Source organism: Clupea harengus, chromosome 2 (assembly GCF_900700415.2).
Source record: "Clupea harengus chromosome 2, Ch_v2.0.2, whole genome shotgun sequence".
Taxonomy (NCBI): domain Eukaryota; kingdom Metazoa; phylum Chordata; class Actinopteri; order Clupeiformes; family Clupeidae; genus Clupea; species Clupea harengus.
The window spans coordinates 22,932,484-22,949,427 of NC_045153.1; the positions used below are offsets into that span (position 1 = coordinate 22,932,484).

At 43.2% G+C, this 16,944-nt stretch overlaps 1 protein-coding gene across 2 annotated transcripts in view; it reads right to left on the reverse strand.

Moving 5' to 3' along the window:
• Positions 1-15,089, reverse strand: part of mao (monoamine oxidase) — a 42,776-nt gene extending 27,687 nt beyond the window's left edge. The window contains exon 1 of one of the 2 annotated variants that reach the window (XM_012837577.3): positions 14,756-15,089. In XM_012837577.3, coding sequence (XP_012693031.2) covers positions 14,756-14,930 — 175 coding nt within the window. In that variant the 5' untranslated portion in view covers positions 14,931-15,089. Of the gene's footprint in view, positions 1-11,988; positions 12,341-14,755 lie in introns of those variants that run through there. The other variant, XM_012837576.3, reaches the window with a different exon arrangement.
• Positions 15,090-16,944: the final 1,855 nt, after the last annotated feature.

Genomic DNA, 16,944 nt, shown 5'->3' on the forward strand with positions numbered 1-16,944 from the left:
GAAGGATGGCTTCTGAGAGACGGCGTGGGACAGAGTGCATGTGTGGAGACCGGGGGGACATCTGAGGCCAAGGCAGAACAGAGGAATTTAGTGTTCAACCAAGAGCATTCTAGAACACAGCACAGATTTTATTTATCTGCCCAATCGGTGGGGCAATTGCTTCGCTCTCTCTCTCTCTTTCTCTCCCTCTCCTCCACCCCTCTGGCCCTGTTTCTTTCTCTCCTATCTTCCCACCTTCTCTCTTCAGTCCACTAACCTTCTTATTACCCTGTCAGGCGGGTATGTTCGCATTTTTGGCTCAATACATTAAGGGTAAAAACTTTTAGTGGCCTGTATCACGTTTCACAATGGCCGAACCACACCATGACACTGTTAACATAAAGTTATCCTATAAACAGCTGACTGTGAGGACTTTATTCCAGCACCAGGAAGAGATTGGAAGAGATCCAAACAGTGTGTTTCCTACTGTATTGTGGTTGTGAACAGTGTACCAGGACACACACACACACACACACACACACACACACACACACACACACACACACACACACACACACACACACACACTAACAGTGTTTCCCATGAGAAGCTGGGTGGAGAGCGGAATGCCCGATCGCTCTGGGAGAAATCCTGCTGCGGACACTGCGCCGATAAGATGATGACAGGAGGCTTGCTGTTGTTCAGGGATTAGCTGTGTTAACACTCCCTAGTACTAGAGATAAGAGCTCCCATTCTCAGGCATTTCCTTCCTACATATAGAGTGCTCTGCGTGTGTGTGTGTGTGTGTGTGTGTGTGTGTGTGTGTGTGTGTGTGTGTGTGTGTGTCTATGTGTGTGTCTGTGTGTGTCTGTGTGTGTCTGTGCGTGTGTGTGCGTGTGTGTGTGTGTTTGTGTGTGTGGTTGTGTGGGCGTAGAAATTCTGCACCATTTACATTTAATTTAATTTGCAATTTTTAAAAGAATAATAAATGTTTTGTCAAGTTATAAGGCAAAAATCTCCAAACCTCTGGTATGTCCATGTTTAATCACAGCATGAGGTCTGGTGTCTGCTCTAAAAACTTGATTTCACATCATTCCAGCTGTCTTTGGTCGCAAGAATTTACTCTTTGACACACAGACCAAAATGGACACAACATGCACAGCACGCCTGGAGACAATGTCTTTATTTGTCTCTGTCTCCCAATTCGGTGAGACGGAGTGCGCAGACAGTGCTTCTGTATAGGCAAACAGTAATGACAGACTATAAAGACAGACTATACACTGAGGCATGAATGAGAGATACGCACTTATCAGTCAAGGTAAAGACAAGAGAGGCAAGAGCCTGAAAGACAAAGAGGTGAAAGTGTTTGCGGAGGGCTTGCAAGGGGAAAAAAGAGACCGGTGAGACAAACACGAGCTCCGGCCTTTGTCACTCAAAAGTGTCCAGGAGCCAAATAACAGGTACTGACTGCGCAGTGCATCTCTTCGCCAAGTCAGGGGAGAATTTCAATTCATTGTCATTTTAATCAGGATATGCCACACACTGTCGACCACTCTCTCCCCTTCCATTTCACTAACTCTGCTCTTTCCCACTCTCTCAGACTCTTTTGTGGCCCTTTCACTTATTCTCTCCCCCTCTCTCTCTATGTCTCTCTCTCTCTCTCTCACACACACACACACACACAAACCCACACACACAACACGCACGCAGAGGTGAATGAATAAAATACAAAATCCCCCAAATCCCAGGGTCTCCTATAACTAGAGGGGATTAAGAAGTGTCCACATAAGCACTACTCCTTGGAGAGAGCATTCTTGGAATGGAACTCCTGTGTGTGTGAATGTGTGTGAGTGTATCAGCGTAGGTGTGTGTGTGTGAGAGAGAGTGAGAGAGAATGACTGAATGTGTGAGATAGAGAGAGAGAGAGTGTGAGAGAATGACTGAATGTGTGAGAAACTCAGAGAAAAGGAGAGTTAGGGAGAGAGTGTGAGGACTGTGTGTTTGTGTGTGAGAGAGAAAGAGAGAGTCGGGGAGAGAGAGAGAGTGTAAGAGTGTGTGTATGAGTGTGTGTGTGTGTGTGTGTGTGTGTGTGTGTGTGTGTGTGTGTGTGAAAGAGAGAGATAGAGAGAGAGAATCCACAGAGTGAGCACAGGCAGGAAAAAATGCGGCAGGACTTTTAAGGACTTTATATTTACACAAGGGATTTGCCATAATAACACTTTCAAAATTGCTCGCTATGGAGAGATGTGCGTAATAGTAAATGAATTTCTACAGCAAAATACATCAGCGTTATCCCGCCACGCGTATCTCTGCCATCATTAGCGCGTCGTTAGGCAGAGCTCAAACATGATGTCACCCATTCGTTTACACAGTCTGACACAAGTTTATCTCAAGACAGCGCAAAGCTCCAGAGAGAGAGAGAGAGAGAGACCTATTTGTCCAAAGCGTTCTTCCCTAAAACATGCACAGCGATCCATCAACAACAGTCCACATCTGTATAAATCTACCCCAGTCGTAAGTCATTTCACGGCACGTCCAAATTGGACCGCCACCAGAACATATATTAGTTTTAGCATTTCTGACCAGCGCCACAGGCATTTGGGCTTTTGCAACAGGGATGGGGGCGTCTTGCAGACTGTTATAACAAGAGAACGGCCTCTGCTTTCACACAGAAAAGGTCAGCAAGTTACAAAACGGAAAAACAGATATGGGATTTGCCCCCTCTGTTTACGCCAAAGGCAGTCATCACAGAGTGCCTCTTTGTTTGAAATAGCAAAATTGATACCTCCTTTTTTCAAACTTAAAAATGTCTGAGTGACTTCAAAAAACGGCACTTCGACATCCCTTCGATGTCAAGACCCATTTGGAGGGGAAATAATCCAAAAGCTAAGTAAGCACATCTAAGAGGTCTATGATCAGCGGGAACAAACTTTACTCTTTGAACTGAGTTCAACTGTTCAACATATTTATAACGCTTTGGCTCGGGGTCTGCATACACAATATTTAATGACACCGAAAATATACACGCTTGACCTTAAATGACCAAACTGCCTCTCACAGCAAACTTTGGTGTGAGTTAGTGTGGTCACTGACTCAGATAAGAGAAATGAAGTTGGGTCAATTGTCTGCTGTTCCGAGATTAAAGGCTTGGAAAGATAGCCCAACTGATTTGCAGAAACCTTGAGCTTCACTAGGCCTAAAAAACGCCATGACACAAAGTCTGTCTCAGCGGAGGAAAAAAACCTTCAGGATGCCTCCCATGGTATTGGCAAAGCTATTCAACAGATAGGCTGGCAGTCTTGGCTAACTAAAAAGTGTATTTGCCCAGGAACCTGTTTAACCCTACCTTCTATCAGAGTCAACTTCAGAAAGAAGCTCTACAAACCAGTACAAAGTATGAAGACCGACCATAAAGACGGTTCTCAAACAACACACTGCAGGTCACGAAAGCAGTCCCTTTCAGACATGAGAATGTTAAATATGAGCATTAATGTGAGTTGAGCTGCTATCTGTAGGATGCTAACACACATGCGCTAACACACATGCGCTGCGTTGCGTTTCTGCAGCATGCAGACGAGCGTGGAGAGAGGCCAGCCCCATAGGGAGCGCCAGTCCACGGAAGAAAAGGTCAGGGATCCTTTGAAGGAAACTCTCCGAGATCAAAGTCATAGCCCTGGAGCTTTCTCTCTTTCTCTCTCTCTGTCTTTCCATCTCTCTTTTTTTCTCACTCTGTCTTAGGTTTTGAGACTCCCTCCCCCCACTCATTCGGATTCTTCTGCAAACCTAAGGCACTGGCCTAAATATGGTCTCCATTCTGAAGTGTGGCGTGCAAAAAACAATGAAATAAATGGACGAGTAAATAGAAAATTATTTATACTGATATTACAACAAATGTTACAACAAATACAACATATATATTTAGGCATCACCCCAATTTCACATGTGATTTTGTGGTAAGTGTTTAGCACCTACAATGGTCTTAGGAAAACACATCTTGAACATGATGCTCATCTATGTGTCTTGAACACAGTGATGAAGCACTGGGAGATTTCACGTTTCTCTGTTTTTTAGTAACCCAGAGGGATCCGTCTCCAGTTTGCCAGCCAGAATGATACAAGCGCTAACTCAGTAATCCTCATAGTTAAGGCATATCTGGACTTTCTCCCTTTATCCGCGCTAATGTCAAGACACAGGAACAATTGACTGGCAAATCGGATTGACAAGGATGGCAAAGGTTTCCGTGGCAACTGGAAATGTAAAGATGCGAACCACTTTGGCAGGGGGGGGGGGGCAAATGCAGCAATTGTTTAGCACCAATTAGAGCTCTCTGGTTATACAGAGAACAAACACTCCACTTTGTCTGGACTGAGGATAACATAACCCAGGATAATTCAAACCAACACAATGACCAACAAGAAAAATGACGGTGAGCCCACGAAACATTCAAAGCCAAATTGATTTTACTTGTAATATGTTTATTTGAACAAAGATCCTCTTTCACCTGATGGATTGCATCAAGCCAGATTGATATCAATTGTAATATGTTTATTCGAGGACGGATCCCCTTTCAGCTGATGGATGGCATCTCACTGCTGGTCTCTCTGTTACTCTGTCACGGAGGGTTGACCTGAAAAGACCTGCCTGCAAGTTCTGCACTGAAGTTCTCTGCAGTGGGGTACTGCAGTGTGCTACAGATGCGCTGACACCAAAAAAAAACAGGCAGAGGACTGGGAAGGAGAGAGGAGAGATGGAGAGAGAGAGACAGCAGAGGAAGAGAAAAGGAGAGTGGAGGACAGGGGGGGAGATGAAGAGGAAGAGGAAGAGGAGAATAGTGGAGAGGAAGAGGAGAAGAGTGGAGAGGAGGATGAGAAATAAAACACTACAAACAGCCGTTGAAGCATATCATATCCGTCTGCCTGTGCTAACACAGCCATGTTAAACTACTTAAAATTGATAGAGTTTGTATAGTATGTATATAACTAGCACACTAAATCCAGATAATGTCCTCTCCGTAGCCAAGCAATAAAGGCACTGACTCTGAATGAGGGTCAACAGCCCTGAAATGAGCACAGTTGTAGTCTGATAATGGGGAAGCAATTGAGACAAAAGCTATTTGTGGAGTGCCGTCATGCCCACCATGTTACTGATATTTGCTTGGGTGCCTTGGCTGGGAACGGAGCACATTGTCTCCACAGGGGCAGCATGTGGAACAAGCATGGATCAGGCAGCGCCGGCTCTCCAAACGCGGCACTGTAATGGTGTTTGTTTACCGTGGCAGGGGGCACTAGATAATGGAGCATTCTCTCCCCGTGAAGCCCATCAAGCGATGCATGTTTTAACGCTGTCTTATCTTTGCCATTTTGCCAACCTTTTACGGGCGCCCTTGATCACAGCCCCATTGCAAAATGGTGTGTCGAAATCTAATATCAGCTCAAAGTTCAAGCCCAATCAATTTCTTAACCCCCCCCCCCCCCCCTTCCAACCCATTATCACATCCCTGGAAGCGACACAGAACACCTTTGAGTTTGCCAACTGGCCTCCGGGAATCTTGGGGCTCAGAATGCTAATCTGTCGCCGTTTGCCACTCAGCCATCAGGCCAATTAGGCAGTCCCCTCTTTCCGGGGCCTGTCCTTACAGATGAATCAAGCTATCAGAGAGAGAGGGAGAGAGACAGAGAGAGAGCGGGAGAGAGAGAGAGGGAGAGAAAGAGAGAGAGAGGGGGACACTAGGCCCTGAAGCCATAAAGCTGAACTGTGTAAAAAAGTGCATCACAATTCAAGAGAAATGTCTGTTTCATATGGTTCGTAATACCTTTAATGCAAACAAACACATTTATTTGTAAAGTTGATATGTGTCAGGACAACCATATGGGTGTATTCAATAAGGAATCAGCTCTGTGCACTATAAAGTCTTTAAGACAGTAAGACCTTTAATTACGATCATCAGCCAGTCATGCTTGGTGTAGACACATGAACATGGTTTGACTTGGGTGTTTTAACGAAGCCATCAGACTTCCTTAAGGCACAATAGAGATAGAGACTGGCGAGAAAAGACTTGCCCCTGTGAAACACACAGGGTTGCTGCCTCAACCAAAAAAATCGAATACAAGCTAAGCGACAAGTGGCTGTCCGTGAAATTGCCGCGAAACAAGGGACTATTGATCCGACAGGAGAGCATTTACAAGACAGCGACTACATTTCCCCTGTCTCATCTCCTCCAGTCTCGCTGCAGTGATTTCAGCTCTGTCTGACAAACAGCAAAATTGGCCATTTGGCTGCCAGACAATGACAAAGAATGGCAATAAAACAAGTAAAAAAAAAATAACTGGTTACACCAGGTGAGCTTCACTGGGGAACAACCAAAGGGGAACTGAATAACACTGGAAACATTCAGCATAACATAAACACATGCAACCAATATGAAGTTTGTCCAACAGAGGAGCAAGAACAAAAAGCTTAGTGGTGCATTTTCAAGATTTCCAGAGGCGCCCATGTGAGAGGCCCGATGATGGTAGCAGTGGGTTGTTATCTAAGGTTGCATAAGACAGGACACTAAGGGGGAGGGCAGTTTCCTTTCTCCGCTGTGACAAGAGCACAGCAGGAAAGCCCTCATCAGGCTGACAGGCGATGAACGGTGTAAGTCAAACCCCATCACCAGCCCCTGATTACCAACCACACTCAGCCTCCTCCTCCTCCTCCTCCTCCTCCTCCTTGACATAATCATGCTATCAGTGTCAGCACTGCCGTGTGTGAATGAGGAAAACATCAGCTGAGGTGCACATTGAAGTTCCAATATGTTTTTCTCATAGCGATCTTGATAACCACTTTTGTGTTCACTAAGTAGATGATGTAACGGCTTTTCATAGCACCGTTGAGGGTACTGCTAGGCTATCTTACACACATAGATCACCCCTTTTCACTGTGGACTCCACACTGACCAAATGTATGCCCAATGACCATTTTCCATCAATCCTCTACATGCCTACGTATCCCTGATACCAGCTCAAAATTGCACAAGCTTCATGGGAAACCACATCACAAAGGACAGAAATAATTGGTGTCAGGATGGAAAGACCACAAATCAATGTACTGTAATGTGACAACCATGAGCCATTCACAGCTGTGGCTTTGCCGTGTTGGGGCTTTTGTCGATACTTATCTGAAAAGAGAAAAAGCAAATACACTAGAATGGCATCTGACGGGTAGCGCCCTTTCTCATGTTTGGTCAGCTTGGAACACAACATCTGAGATACTTAAGTCACAGGATCAGTACAACGCAAACTGAAAGGCACCCGGTCTACCGACACACAGAAATGAGCTTCAGTTTAGATGATGCATGGCACATACAGAAGTAGGACACGGGACTTTAAATGTAGCTGTACCCCTTGGAGAAGGGGACAATTGTATGGACCCCCATTTTAGATGGGTTCTGCACCTCCAGGAGGAGGCCTCTAGCATATATGTATAAGTTCACACTTGTCACATGCCTGCTTCAGATCACATTGTCCACTGAGACAAGGTGCTGTAAGGGTAATGGAATATTAAATGTGTTGTCACAGAAGACCAAATTGAATTACACTGTTACAACCTTGCCTCACAATAGCCACGTGCAGTAGCCAACCAGTGAATACAAATGTCTTACATGTCGTTTAGTCAACCATAAATTAATATAGTACTGCTTATCAAATAGCATGATGTTACAAATATTTACCAGAGGATCTCTACATGTGATTACAATTTATATAATTAAGAAAATGAGAAGTGAGCTGGCATGCTCGGTCAGCATGCCTCTCGAAACAGTGGCAGAGTAGAGAATCCGTACAGTAGGAGTTACATAAAGTCTTTATGTCCAAATGCCTTTTGACAAGGTCATGTAGACTCAGCGGCATATCAGGGAGAAGTGTCCTCTGTGCCATACCATAGAAATACATTAATCAAACGAAAAGCTTCTTCTCAAGGCAGCATAAAAGCTCAGTCAAACACTGCAGACTAAACTGAAGCCACATGTTAAATGAGTGACATTATTCGGTTATGCAGGTCAGACTCAAGCACAGTGACCTGACACTGCTCCCATTCCCCACACCTCTAAAGTAACAAGGGACGGGCCGTGCTACACTAAAAAGGCAGCGCTGCCTCCACTCCTCTCCTCCCCTCTCCTCTCCGTCTACGAGCGCTCGCTTGTTTTTCCTGGCTCTGCTCCAAGGGCTGGAATACCAGGGCTCCTCAGCAGGGATGGGACACACACACACACACACACACACGCACACACACACACACCAGGAAACGCCGGGGTCAGCGGACAGGCTGCCTCTACAATTAGTCGTGGAATTCCCAGCTCCCCTGACCCGGGGGCTTGGACCCGGCCAGTGTTGTCATATGATAGGCTGAGCTTCTCACGCTTGACGCACGAGGAACGCTGAGGTTTGTAGGGGGATCATTTGTTGTTTTATTTTTCTATAAATGTAAATACACTTTTGTAACTCATACCACAGCTTCAGAAGATTTTGGTTACATTATGAATGCTGGAAGATCATGCATCGTAGAAGAGTCCAACTGGCATTATAAACACTGCATTGCTTTGTCATGGGCTATGTTTTGTAGGTGCCCAGAGACCGAAGTGATGATGTCTTATTCATATGTCCTGAGCATGTGGACTGATTGATTTGACTGACATGTGTTAATAGCAGACAGCAAAAATCACTCAGCCTTCACTGCAGACATTTTCGTGGCATATCCTGTTTTCAGAATGATATTAAATTATGGGCACAGCTACGTGCGTTTGCTATCTAAGTATCTAAGCCGGAACTTGTTGCACAAGACTGAGGTTGTAGGCAGAGATTTCCCCTCTCTCTTGCTGTTTCTCTCTCTCTCTCTCTCTCTCTCTCTCTCTCTCTCTCTCTCTCTCTCTCTTTCTCCTTCTCCCACACCCTCAGGACTTAGTGGTGGCCACTCGTGCAGAATGAGGGAGGGGTGCACAGGGTGTTTCTTCGCCACCGCCACCTATTAACCATCCACTCTTTGCCCCTGGAGATGTGTGTGTGTGTGTGTGTGTGTGTGTGTGTGTGATTTTTCAAAAGTGAGCTGTCAGAATGGTTTAGCACTTCTGTGAAAGAGTAGCCTCCCCAGGCTACGAGTCCACCGGGACCGCAGATAACAATTGAATTTACGAGGGCTTATGGGCCATTAGTGGAGAAACCCACTAGCAAGACTGCAATTCTCCCTCCAAATTACAAGCTTCGATTAAAACAAAGAACCCTGGATTTGGCTTTTTGAAAAGGGCACAGAGTGAAAATGAGCCATTTAGTGACAGGGTGGCTCAATGTAATTTAACGCAGCAGTCTGAAGACGAGAATAAATATTAGCTTACGACTGGGTGAGAACCTGCAGCTACGCACCAGAAACAGCAACATCTGCCTCTCTGGGCAGTGGACACACTGACATGAATCATAGCGTCACAGGGCTAATGCGATCATACAGTGTACACAGCATACGATCAAAAACGGATTAAGTATAATGGCCACCATACATCTGGGGGGAAAAAAAAACCAACTTATAGGTAAGAAGCCAAAACTGTCGAACTAGATTTCTGTTTGACTGAACAGTATGATTAATGGCATTCATCCAGCATTCCCAGCTCTGGACATCATTCATAGCCGGGGAGATAGATTCCCTCCCTCAGACTCTTCTTACTCATTCATAATAGTGCTTTCTTTCAAAACCAGGACAGGCCCATCAAGCTACTGTTTGCTTCAGGAAGCCAAAATCCGCAGAGCTGCAACAAGTTAGAAGTGTACTGTCTGGAAACCTTTTTTTACTGTTACACCATATCAGCGTGTCAATTACAGCAATAAAGCATTTATGAACTACAATATTTACAGTATTTATAAAGATGGAAATTAAAAGCCTTCATGTCACTTGATTAAACACAAAAGTAGATAAACACTCAAACAGACACACCACCGTCAACCAAGTAAGTGAACCAATAATGCATTGATTGTACACAGCATGCAGAGGCCAATTTGACCCGTAAAATCAATTTTACCATGAGGATCACCTTAAGGAACAAAACACAGCTACACTTTACTCAGGCCATTCTTCAAGGCCCTCAATTACTAGACACATACACAAATGGCAATGCATCCACCACCTCCACAGCCACAGAAGTGGGCATGATTGGTTTCATTGAACTGTGTTCATGTGTTTGGCCTGTTCTGGGTTGAATACAGTCCAGAAACATGGAATTATCCTAGACTTGGAATGGAATTCCAAACATGGAATTATCTTCAGTAATGCCATTTACTTTCTAAATTGCATAGTTTTTACAAAGCCTGCCTACGCATCCCCAGTAATCTTTGTTTTTGGCAGAATAGCCCCCTATATCCTTGAAACATCTGTGCTATCTCAAATGTACAAGGTGGAATGTGCACGAGAGACACAACGCAATCCCTGTGTTTCTCATTCAGAAGGGGTGTCTTAATCTGTTACGACTGTACCTATCTGAGGAAAAATAGTTACTTTAAACCATTCACGCTGAGAACCTTCTTCAGAGGATGAAAGGTGCAAAAACAAATGGGGTCAGAGAAGACGTTCTGTGACTCAAGCCAAAATGGGTGTAAAGTTTCCCTGTTCAGAGACCTGTGATCTGGGTGCATGAAACTTTTGTATGTTCTTGCTAACACGGTGCTTCATCACAACACAGGGCCATCTCACATTCTGCTCTGTTCTCTTCAGCTACCAGTCTTACCAGGGTCCTCCAACCACCTGCCTATCTAACCAGTCTTACCAGGGTCCTCCAACCACCTGCCTATCTAACCAGTCTTACCAGGGTCCTCCAACCACCTGCCTATCCATACAGAAGAGATCTGGTCCTTATCAAGCCCTGATCTGCTGGAACAATATTACATGAAGATTTATCATTATCTGTTGTGCTGCTGTTAATTGACAGAGACTTCATTATTTTGAACACTCTGCCTTAGGACAAGAGCCAACTGCTATGTTGGTCTCCACCACACAGAGACTCACTTGGTACCTATGACTCTGTCAGAGGAGTAAAGAAGTGTAATTGAACCGATAGACTGGCCTACCATAGACAATGTCAGGAATAAGCGTTCACCAGAAACAGAAACATCTGTCCTCTTCCACTTGATTGTAATGAGAGGACACAGAGACTTCTACAGCGCATGTGATAACATTTAAGTGCTATGCCAACTTTTTACTGAGAAAGAAACGGCATCCAAGGGAAAGATAGGCAAGTTAAATGTCTACAAGACTACAAGATTCACTGTTAAAAAAAAAATTATAATAATATAAAAATATCAATCCATTTTTTTTTTTTTAAATCATCATACTTGGTCATTTTCCCGAAAATCAATAGTTCCAAATCATGGCCGCAGATTTCAGATTATTTAAGGTAGAAATAAATGATAAAGGAGCTCTTTAAATTATTACACATGTACAACATGTTAACATAGCCACAACTGGGAGCAAAAGTAGGAATTGTTAGGATTACACGTCAGCTTCACTTTAATTTCTTGTATTGCTAGCATCCTGGTTTTCTGTGCCTCTCTAATTTACAACAGGGCGACATGGCAACCTGTGCGATATTGCTGAACGGACACTCCTAAGCGACATGCGTCTGTGAGATGTGAATTCACGGAAGAGACTATGACTGGGAGAACAACCTTTACGCTATCAACTGATTATTAAGTGCATAAAAGACCGACTATACTGACATAAGGGACGAACTGTGAACCGCGCATATGATATTTATGTATTTTCATGATATGAGGATGCTTGATCAAAATTGTCAGCGCAACAGTAGCTCGTTGTGCAACCCCACAGTCGACTATCGTGAGAGAGATGACGCTCGGTCAGTAGAATTCAGAGCATTAGTTACACCTAATATTATAGTGCTTAGAAATATCATAACATTTCTCCATTAATAGCCTAACTCACTTTTTCTTCAACGAAGTGAATCAAGTTGAGGAAAAACACCTTCGCTACACTAACCTGAAATGCCTCCCCCGATGACTATCACGTCGTATGTATTCTCTGACATGGTGCTGTTTTGTCTTTCACTTCCCCGGCTGGCGCTCGCTCGGAAGGAAGAAGTGCGGGGTCGCATCTGTATAAAAGCGTGGACAGGCCCTCTCGGTAGCCCCGCCTCTGCCGCGTACGCGCCGTGGATCTGTGCTAATAGCCTACCAGTTCGGATTTAGACTCTGTCCTAGAAAGCGCCACCCTCCCCCTCCAGTCACTATCCATCGACTGATAAACACCTGCTGATTGAACTGGTCTACGTGTTTTACCAGCCAAGTCAAATGAACAAGAGACACAGCCGTGTATACCATATGACCACAGCAAATCCAGATAACCTAAGCTATATGCAGACTATCACTGAACTATCAACTAATATCCACACATTAACTATAGTCTCTATTTTAATCAATTAGAGAATTCATTAGTCAGGTAGTGTAGGCTAGTCCTATGGTTGGTGCAACGTTATCTCTCTTTGCTATCTTTTTATATATATTTTTGCAGTTTTAATTCAATGAACTCTTTGCCGTTACACCGTAGGCTAATCGTTTCAATATAGCTTCTATTGTAATGAATTAAAATATGTATTTAACGTGTAATGTGTAGTCCTAGGGTGTTGTTATGTTATGTTATCTGATTGTTCCCTTTCACTTTATGCAGCACAATCTTCATCAGAGCCTTACATTTCATGTAACATCTTATGAACTGAGAAGACTGTGGTTGTTTCAAAAATAAGGTGACGTGAAAAACTGATAGGAGGTCGGAGAAGGCAATAGGGAAACATTTGGAAGTGAAGTCTGCCCTCTTGTGGAGTGTGAACTTATTGCGGGGTCAAAATGTTGGGGTAATGAAGACGTGGACAACTGCCCTTAATGCCTAGTCTCTCTAAAAAGCCTGAAGCATCATCACTGGACACTGCCTTCGTCCCTGTTATATAAATGTAGGTTGAATTTAAGTTTGTAAACATTTAGATAGAAATGCAGTCTGGACAATTATAGGCTATGTCTTCATTTAAACATTGTAAAATATTTCTTGGCTTGGTTTTACGTGTAAATGTCAGCACTCTGTAACACTACGCCATGCTTCAGTGAGTGCGTGTATACATTATTCATAATGAGCATATTGACTATAATCCAAATCCTGTGTTGATCTCATGTAATCAAGTAAGCTACTAAAACTCCACGCTAGCACATCTCCCTGTCCTTTCCCGCCCTAAGGGACACTGTGAGTTCACATATGAGTCTGTGTATGCTAGGTTACATGTCTCTCTCCGACACCAGACGAGGGGGATTTCACCCAGAGACAGATCCAAGAATAGCAGTGGGACAGTGGGCGCGTGTATCAGGCACTCCTCTGCAATGTCACAGTCGCATATTTTCACCAAGGTATCTGTTTCAACGCAGCCAAACTGACACTGATCTGTTTTATATCTTCCATTAGCATGATGATGTGTGGACCAAGCTCACGCTACACCTAGAGGAAACCAGGCTTATACCACTAAAAGCCTCAGTTATGTTTATTGGGGTTGTGGCAGGTGTGTTGAGTTTAATAGGTCCTGGCAGCCTCTTTGGTAATGAATATTTTTGTCCACCAGAGGGTGATGTTGCTTTTTAGCTTGCAAGCAGAGGCACATTGAAGCAGGTCATATTTGCAGGCCTAGTAATTCCCTAGTGCAGTGGTTCCCAACCTTTTTTGGCTTGTGACCCCACTTTGACATCACAAAGCTGTAGTGACCCCAGATATTCAAAACACTGACAATTTTTTGCAAAAATATATTTATTTTCAATCAAGTAGGCCTAATAGAATTACAAACTAGGTTGCAAGTAAACGTTCATTTTAGACCACATTAAGTGAGGATTTTATGGGCTACAAATTAATAAATTCTGAACAAACAATGGCAAGGCTAAGTAGGCTACAAATATGAGCTAAATATGGGCTCACCATATTTAACACTTCCAACCCTAAGGCCTGTTTTTGACTTTGTTAGGTAGTCTGCCATGCCTGATATTTTTGTATATTTCACCTAACTAAAAACAATGAGGCAAAAGTGGCATTTATTATTATATTCTAGAATACCTCAGCAATAATAAAATTAGAGTAAACTGAATGTAATCAAACAAGGTTTTATTAAAATTAAATCTAAACATACTCTTACAAAAAACTAGTTTCAGAGGTGCTCAGACTTTGTACAAAGACACATTGTAAATATTTGGGAAGTTTTCTTTTGTACTCTGAACCTTGAAAACATATGTGTTATCTCCACATAGGTGAGTTTAGCATTCAGAAAGTGTTTCTGGTTTCTATACTAATTCTAAGTAATTTAGCAAGTGACACTTTCTTCACCTAAACCACAATGAATATTGATGAGTTAGGTCTGAATGTATTTGCGATTGCCACCCCCCATTATCACGTCCTGTCAGAACAATGGCTTGTGAACATGGATGACGTTCTTTACGGGAGCGTAATTACTTCACGGGAGCCTAATACTAAATTCTGTGCAGACAACAAACTCCAAACACCGACGTTTGTAGCCTAATAAAATTAAGTATGCGTATGATATGTTTTTTTTTACTGTAGAATAGTCTTAGCGACATGAAGTAATTTATATGATTCAAAATCGCCTTGCCGAGTTGACGGAATTCGCCTACACTCAGAACTCCATAATATGACATGCGTGTTACTCCCTGTAAGTTAATCAACAGCATTCATTACAAGAGCTAGTCAAACGAAGACAACTTACTCATCACAAATATCCTCGGCTTGGTCAAGGCGAAGCTCAAAGTGGATACATTTTCCCTCATCGTGTTCAGCTGTATGTATATGAGGTAAACGTGGACTTGTTTACAGGCGAAACGGGGTGTTTTCAAAGTAGTTGTGGCCACGTCACAACCCAATAGCGATCGCCGATTTACCATGCATTTATCATATGAATAGCCGTCATTTGAGGGGTTGTTTTGAATTGTGTCTGGTGTTTTTATTTTTATAATAAAAAAAAATATTTATGTTTTTGTATTGATCACTTACTATGTCAGGCGACCCCATTTCAATTCCATGCGACCCCACTAGGGGTCGCGACCCCAAGGTTGGGAACCACTGCCCTAGTGTATTTCCCTCTTTTTTAAACATAGCCATTTTGCTATGTGTAAATTGCTTTTATGATAACACTGGCTAGTTGTTTATTCAATATTATGGCGATGAATATTTGAGTTTCAGACATAACCAGACAGTCCTCTGGCCAGACTAGTGAGCCACACACAAATAATTCACAACATTCACTTCTACTGTGATGAAATGTAGCCTCTGCTGTAATAAAGCAAAGACACAGAGGCCATCCATTCTCTCCATCTTCCAATATTCTGTGCATGTGTCTTATCTCTCTGGAGATTGGCAGGAAATTGCAGTCGCCGTGCCTCTGAATTGTTGCCTCAGATTTCCGTTCCCCAGTGCGATTTCTTAGCGCAGGCCGTAAACAACGTATGTTTTTTATTTACTTCACCTGCAAAAAAGCTTCATCCTCTGAGACAGAAGTTTAAAAAAAACGTTGGAACGTCTCTTCTTGGCTCGTCAGGAACTCACCTTGCGTCTTCTCCCCGTTAATGACCCTCGCACAAACAGCCCTGTCATGGAAATTGGCAGTGCGGAGACTCATCTGACTAGGCCAATAAACTAACGGCTATGGGTCTCCATCAGGCGGAGGACATATGGTCCAGTCGTGCCATCAAGACATTTCCCTCCACATCTTTATGGCAGGTTGAATGGTAACGATTATCACTTGCTTTCGGGAGAGACTGCGTGTGCGCTGGCTGTGGGGATGGACGCTGCAGAGGGGGTTATAAAAAAGAGCACATGTGGTCTACAGAGGAGAAAATAATAGCAAAGCCCTGTCTGATGTGGCATTTTACTGGGTGCCTATGGAAATGGAATTCGCTCTGTTATGACTGCATTTTTTCGCAGCTAATACCATTTCTGTGTGTGTGTGTGTGTGTTTGTGTGTGTGTGAGAGAGACAGTATTTGTGTTTTTTTTTTGTATGTATGTGTGGGTTGTGTGTGTGTGTGTGTGTGTGTGTGTGTACTGTGGAAATGTCTTGGGGCCATGGTAAAAATCAGTGAGCACTCTACTGACAGGCATTATGTGAACTGTCTGTCACGCTGTCAAATTAGCCATTAAGTTAATGATGGGCCCCGCTGAAAGGCACATTGTATTGAGCAGCCGGAATACATGTAACAAGACAGCTCGCACAAGGCAGTCAATCTTTAGACACAAAAGGAAACTGTTTATTATATTCACATGTGGAGCCCATCAAGCTGTCAGATGGGTTCTGGATTTGAAAAGTTGTTGGACAAGCAGATTTTTCAATATCTCCAGAGGTATGGTTTCAGACAGAGAACAAAGGGATTTGTGAAAGGGGGCACCTTTATCTTATCTTAACCTGAGGGGATTTTTTTTTTGATGCAATCTTAAAGCCGTGCCACATTCCAGCGTGTGGTATTCACTTTTAATGGAGGGAGACGCTGTCACCCTCGTTGCAGTAATACAAATATTCTTAAAATAAAAAAGAAACCATTTTATGTCAGGGCACACATTTTCATTGTTTTACTCTGGCAGTTTCTCCCACCCATTTGAGCAAAAAAACTAAAAATCTGTTTAATAGTTTAAAGCGTTGACTGTCTATTTTCATTCCCTCTCAAAATGTCTGTAGTAAAGGATGGGACACATTCATATCTAGTTTATTCTGTATTGTTGGCAAAGATGTGATGATGGTTATGACGATAATGGTGATGATCATCATATGACTGATCAAGTTGAATAGACTTAGTCCATGCAGGGACTGCAAAAAAATCTCTAGGCTAAAACACTGAAATCCTCCCATTAGTAAAGTAACAATAATTACAATAATAACAAAAAAGTGACACTGGTAATAATAACA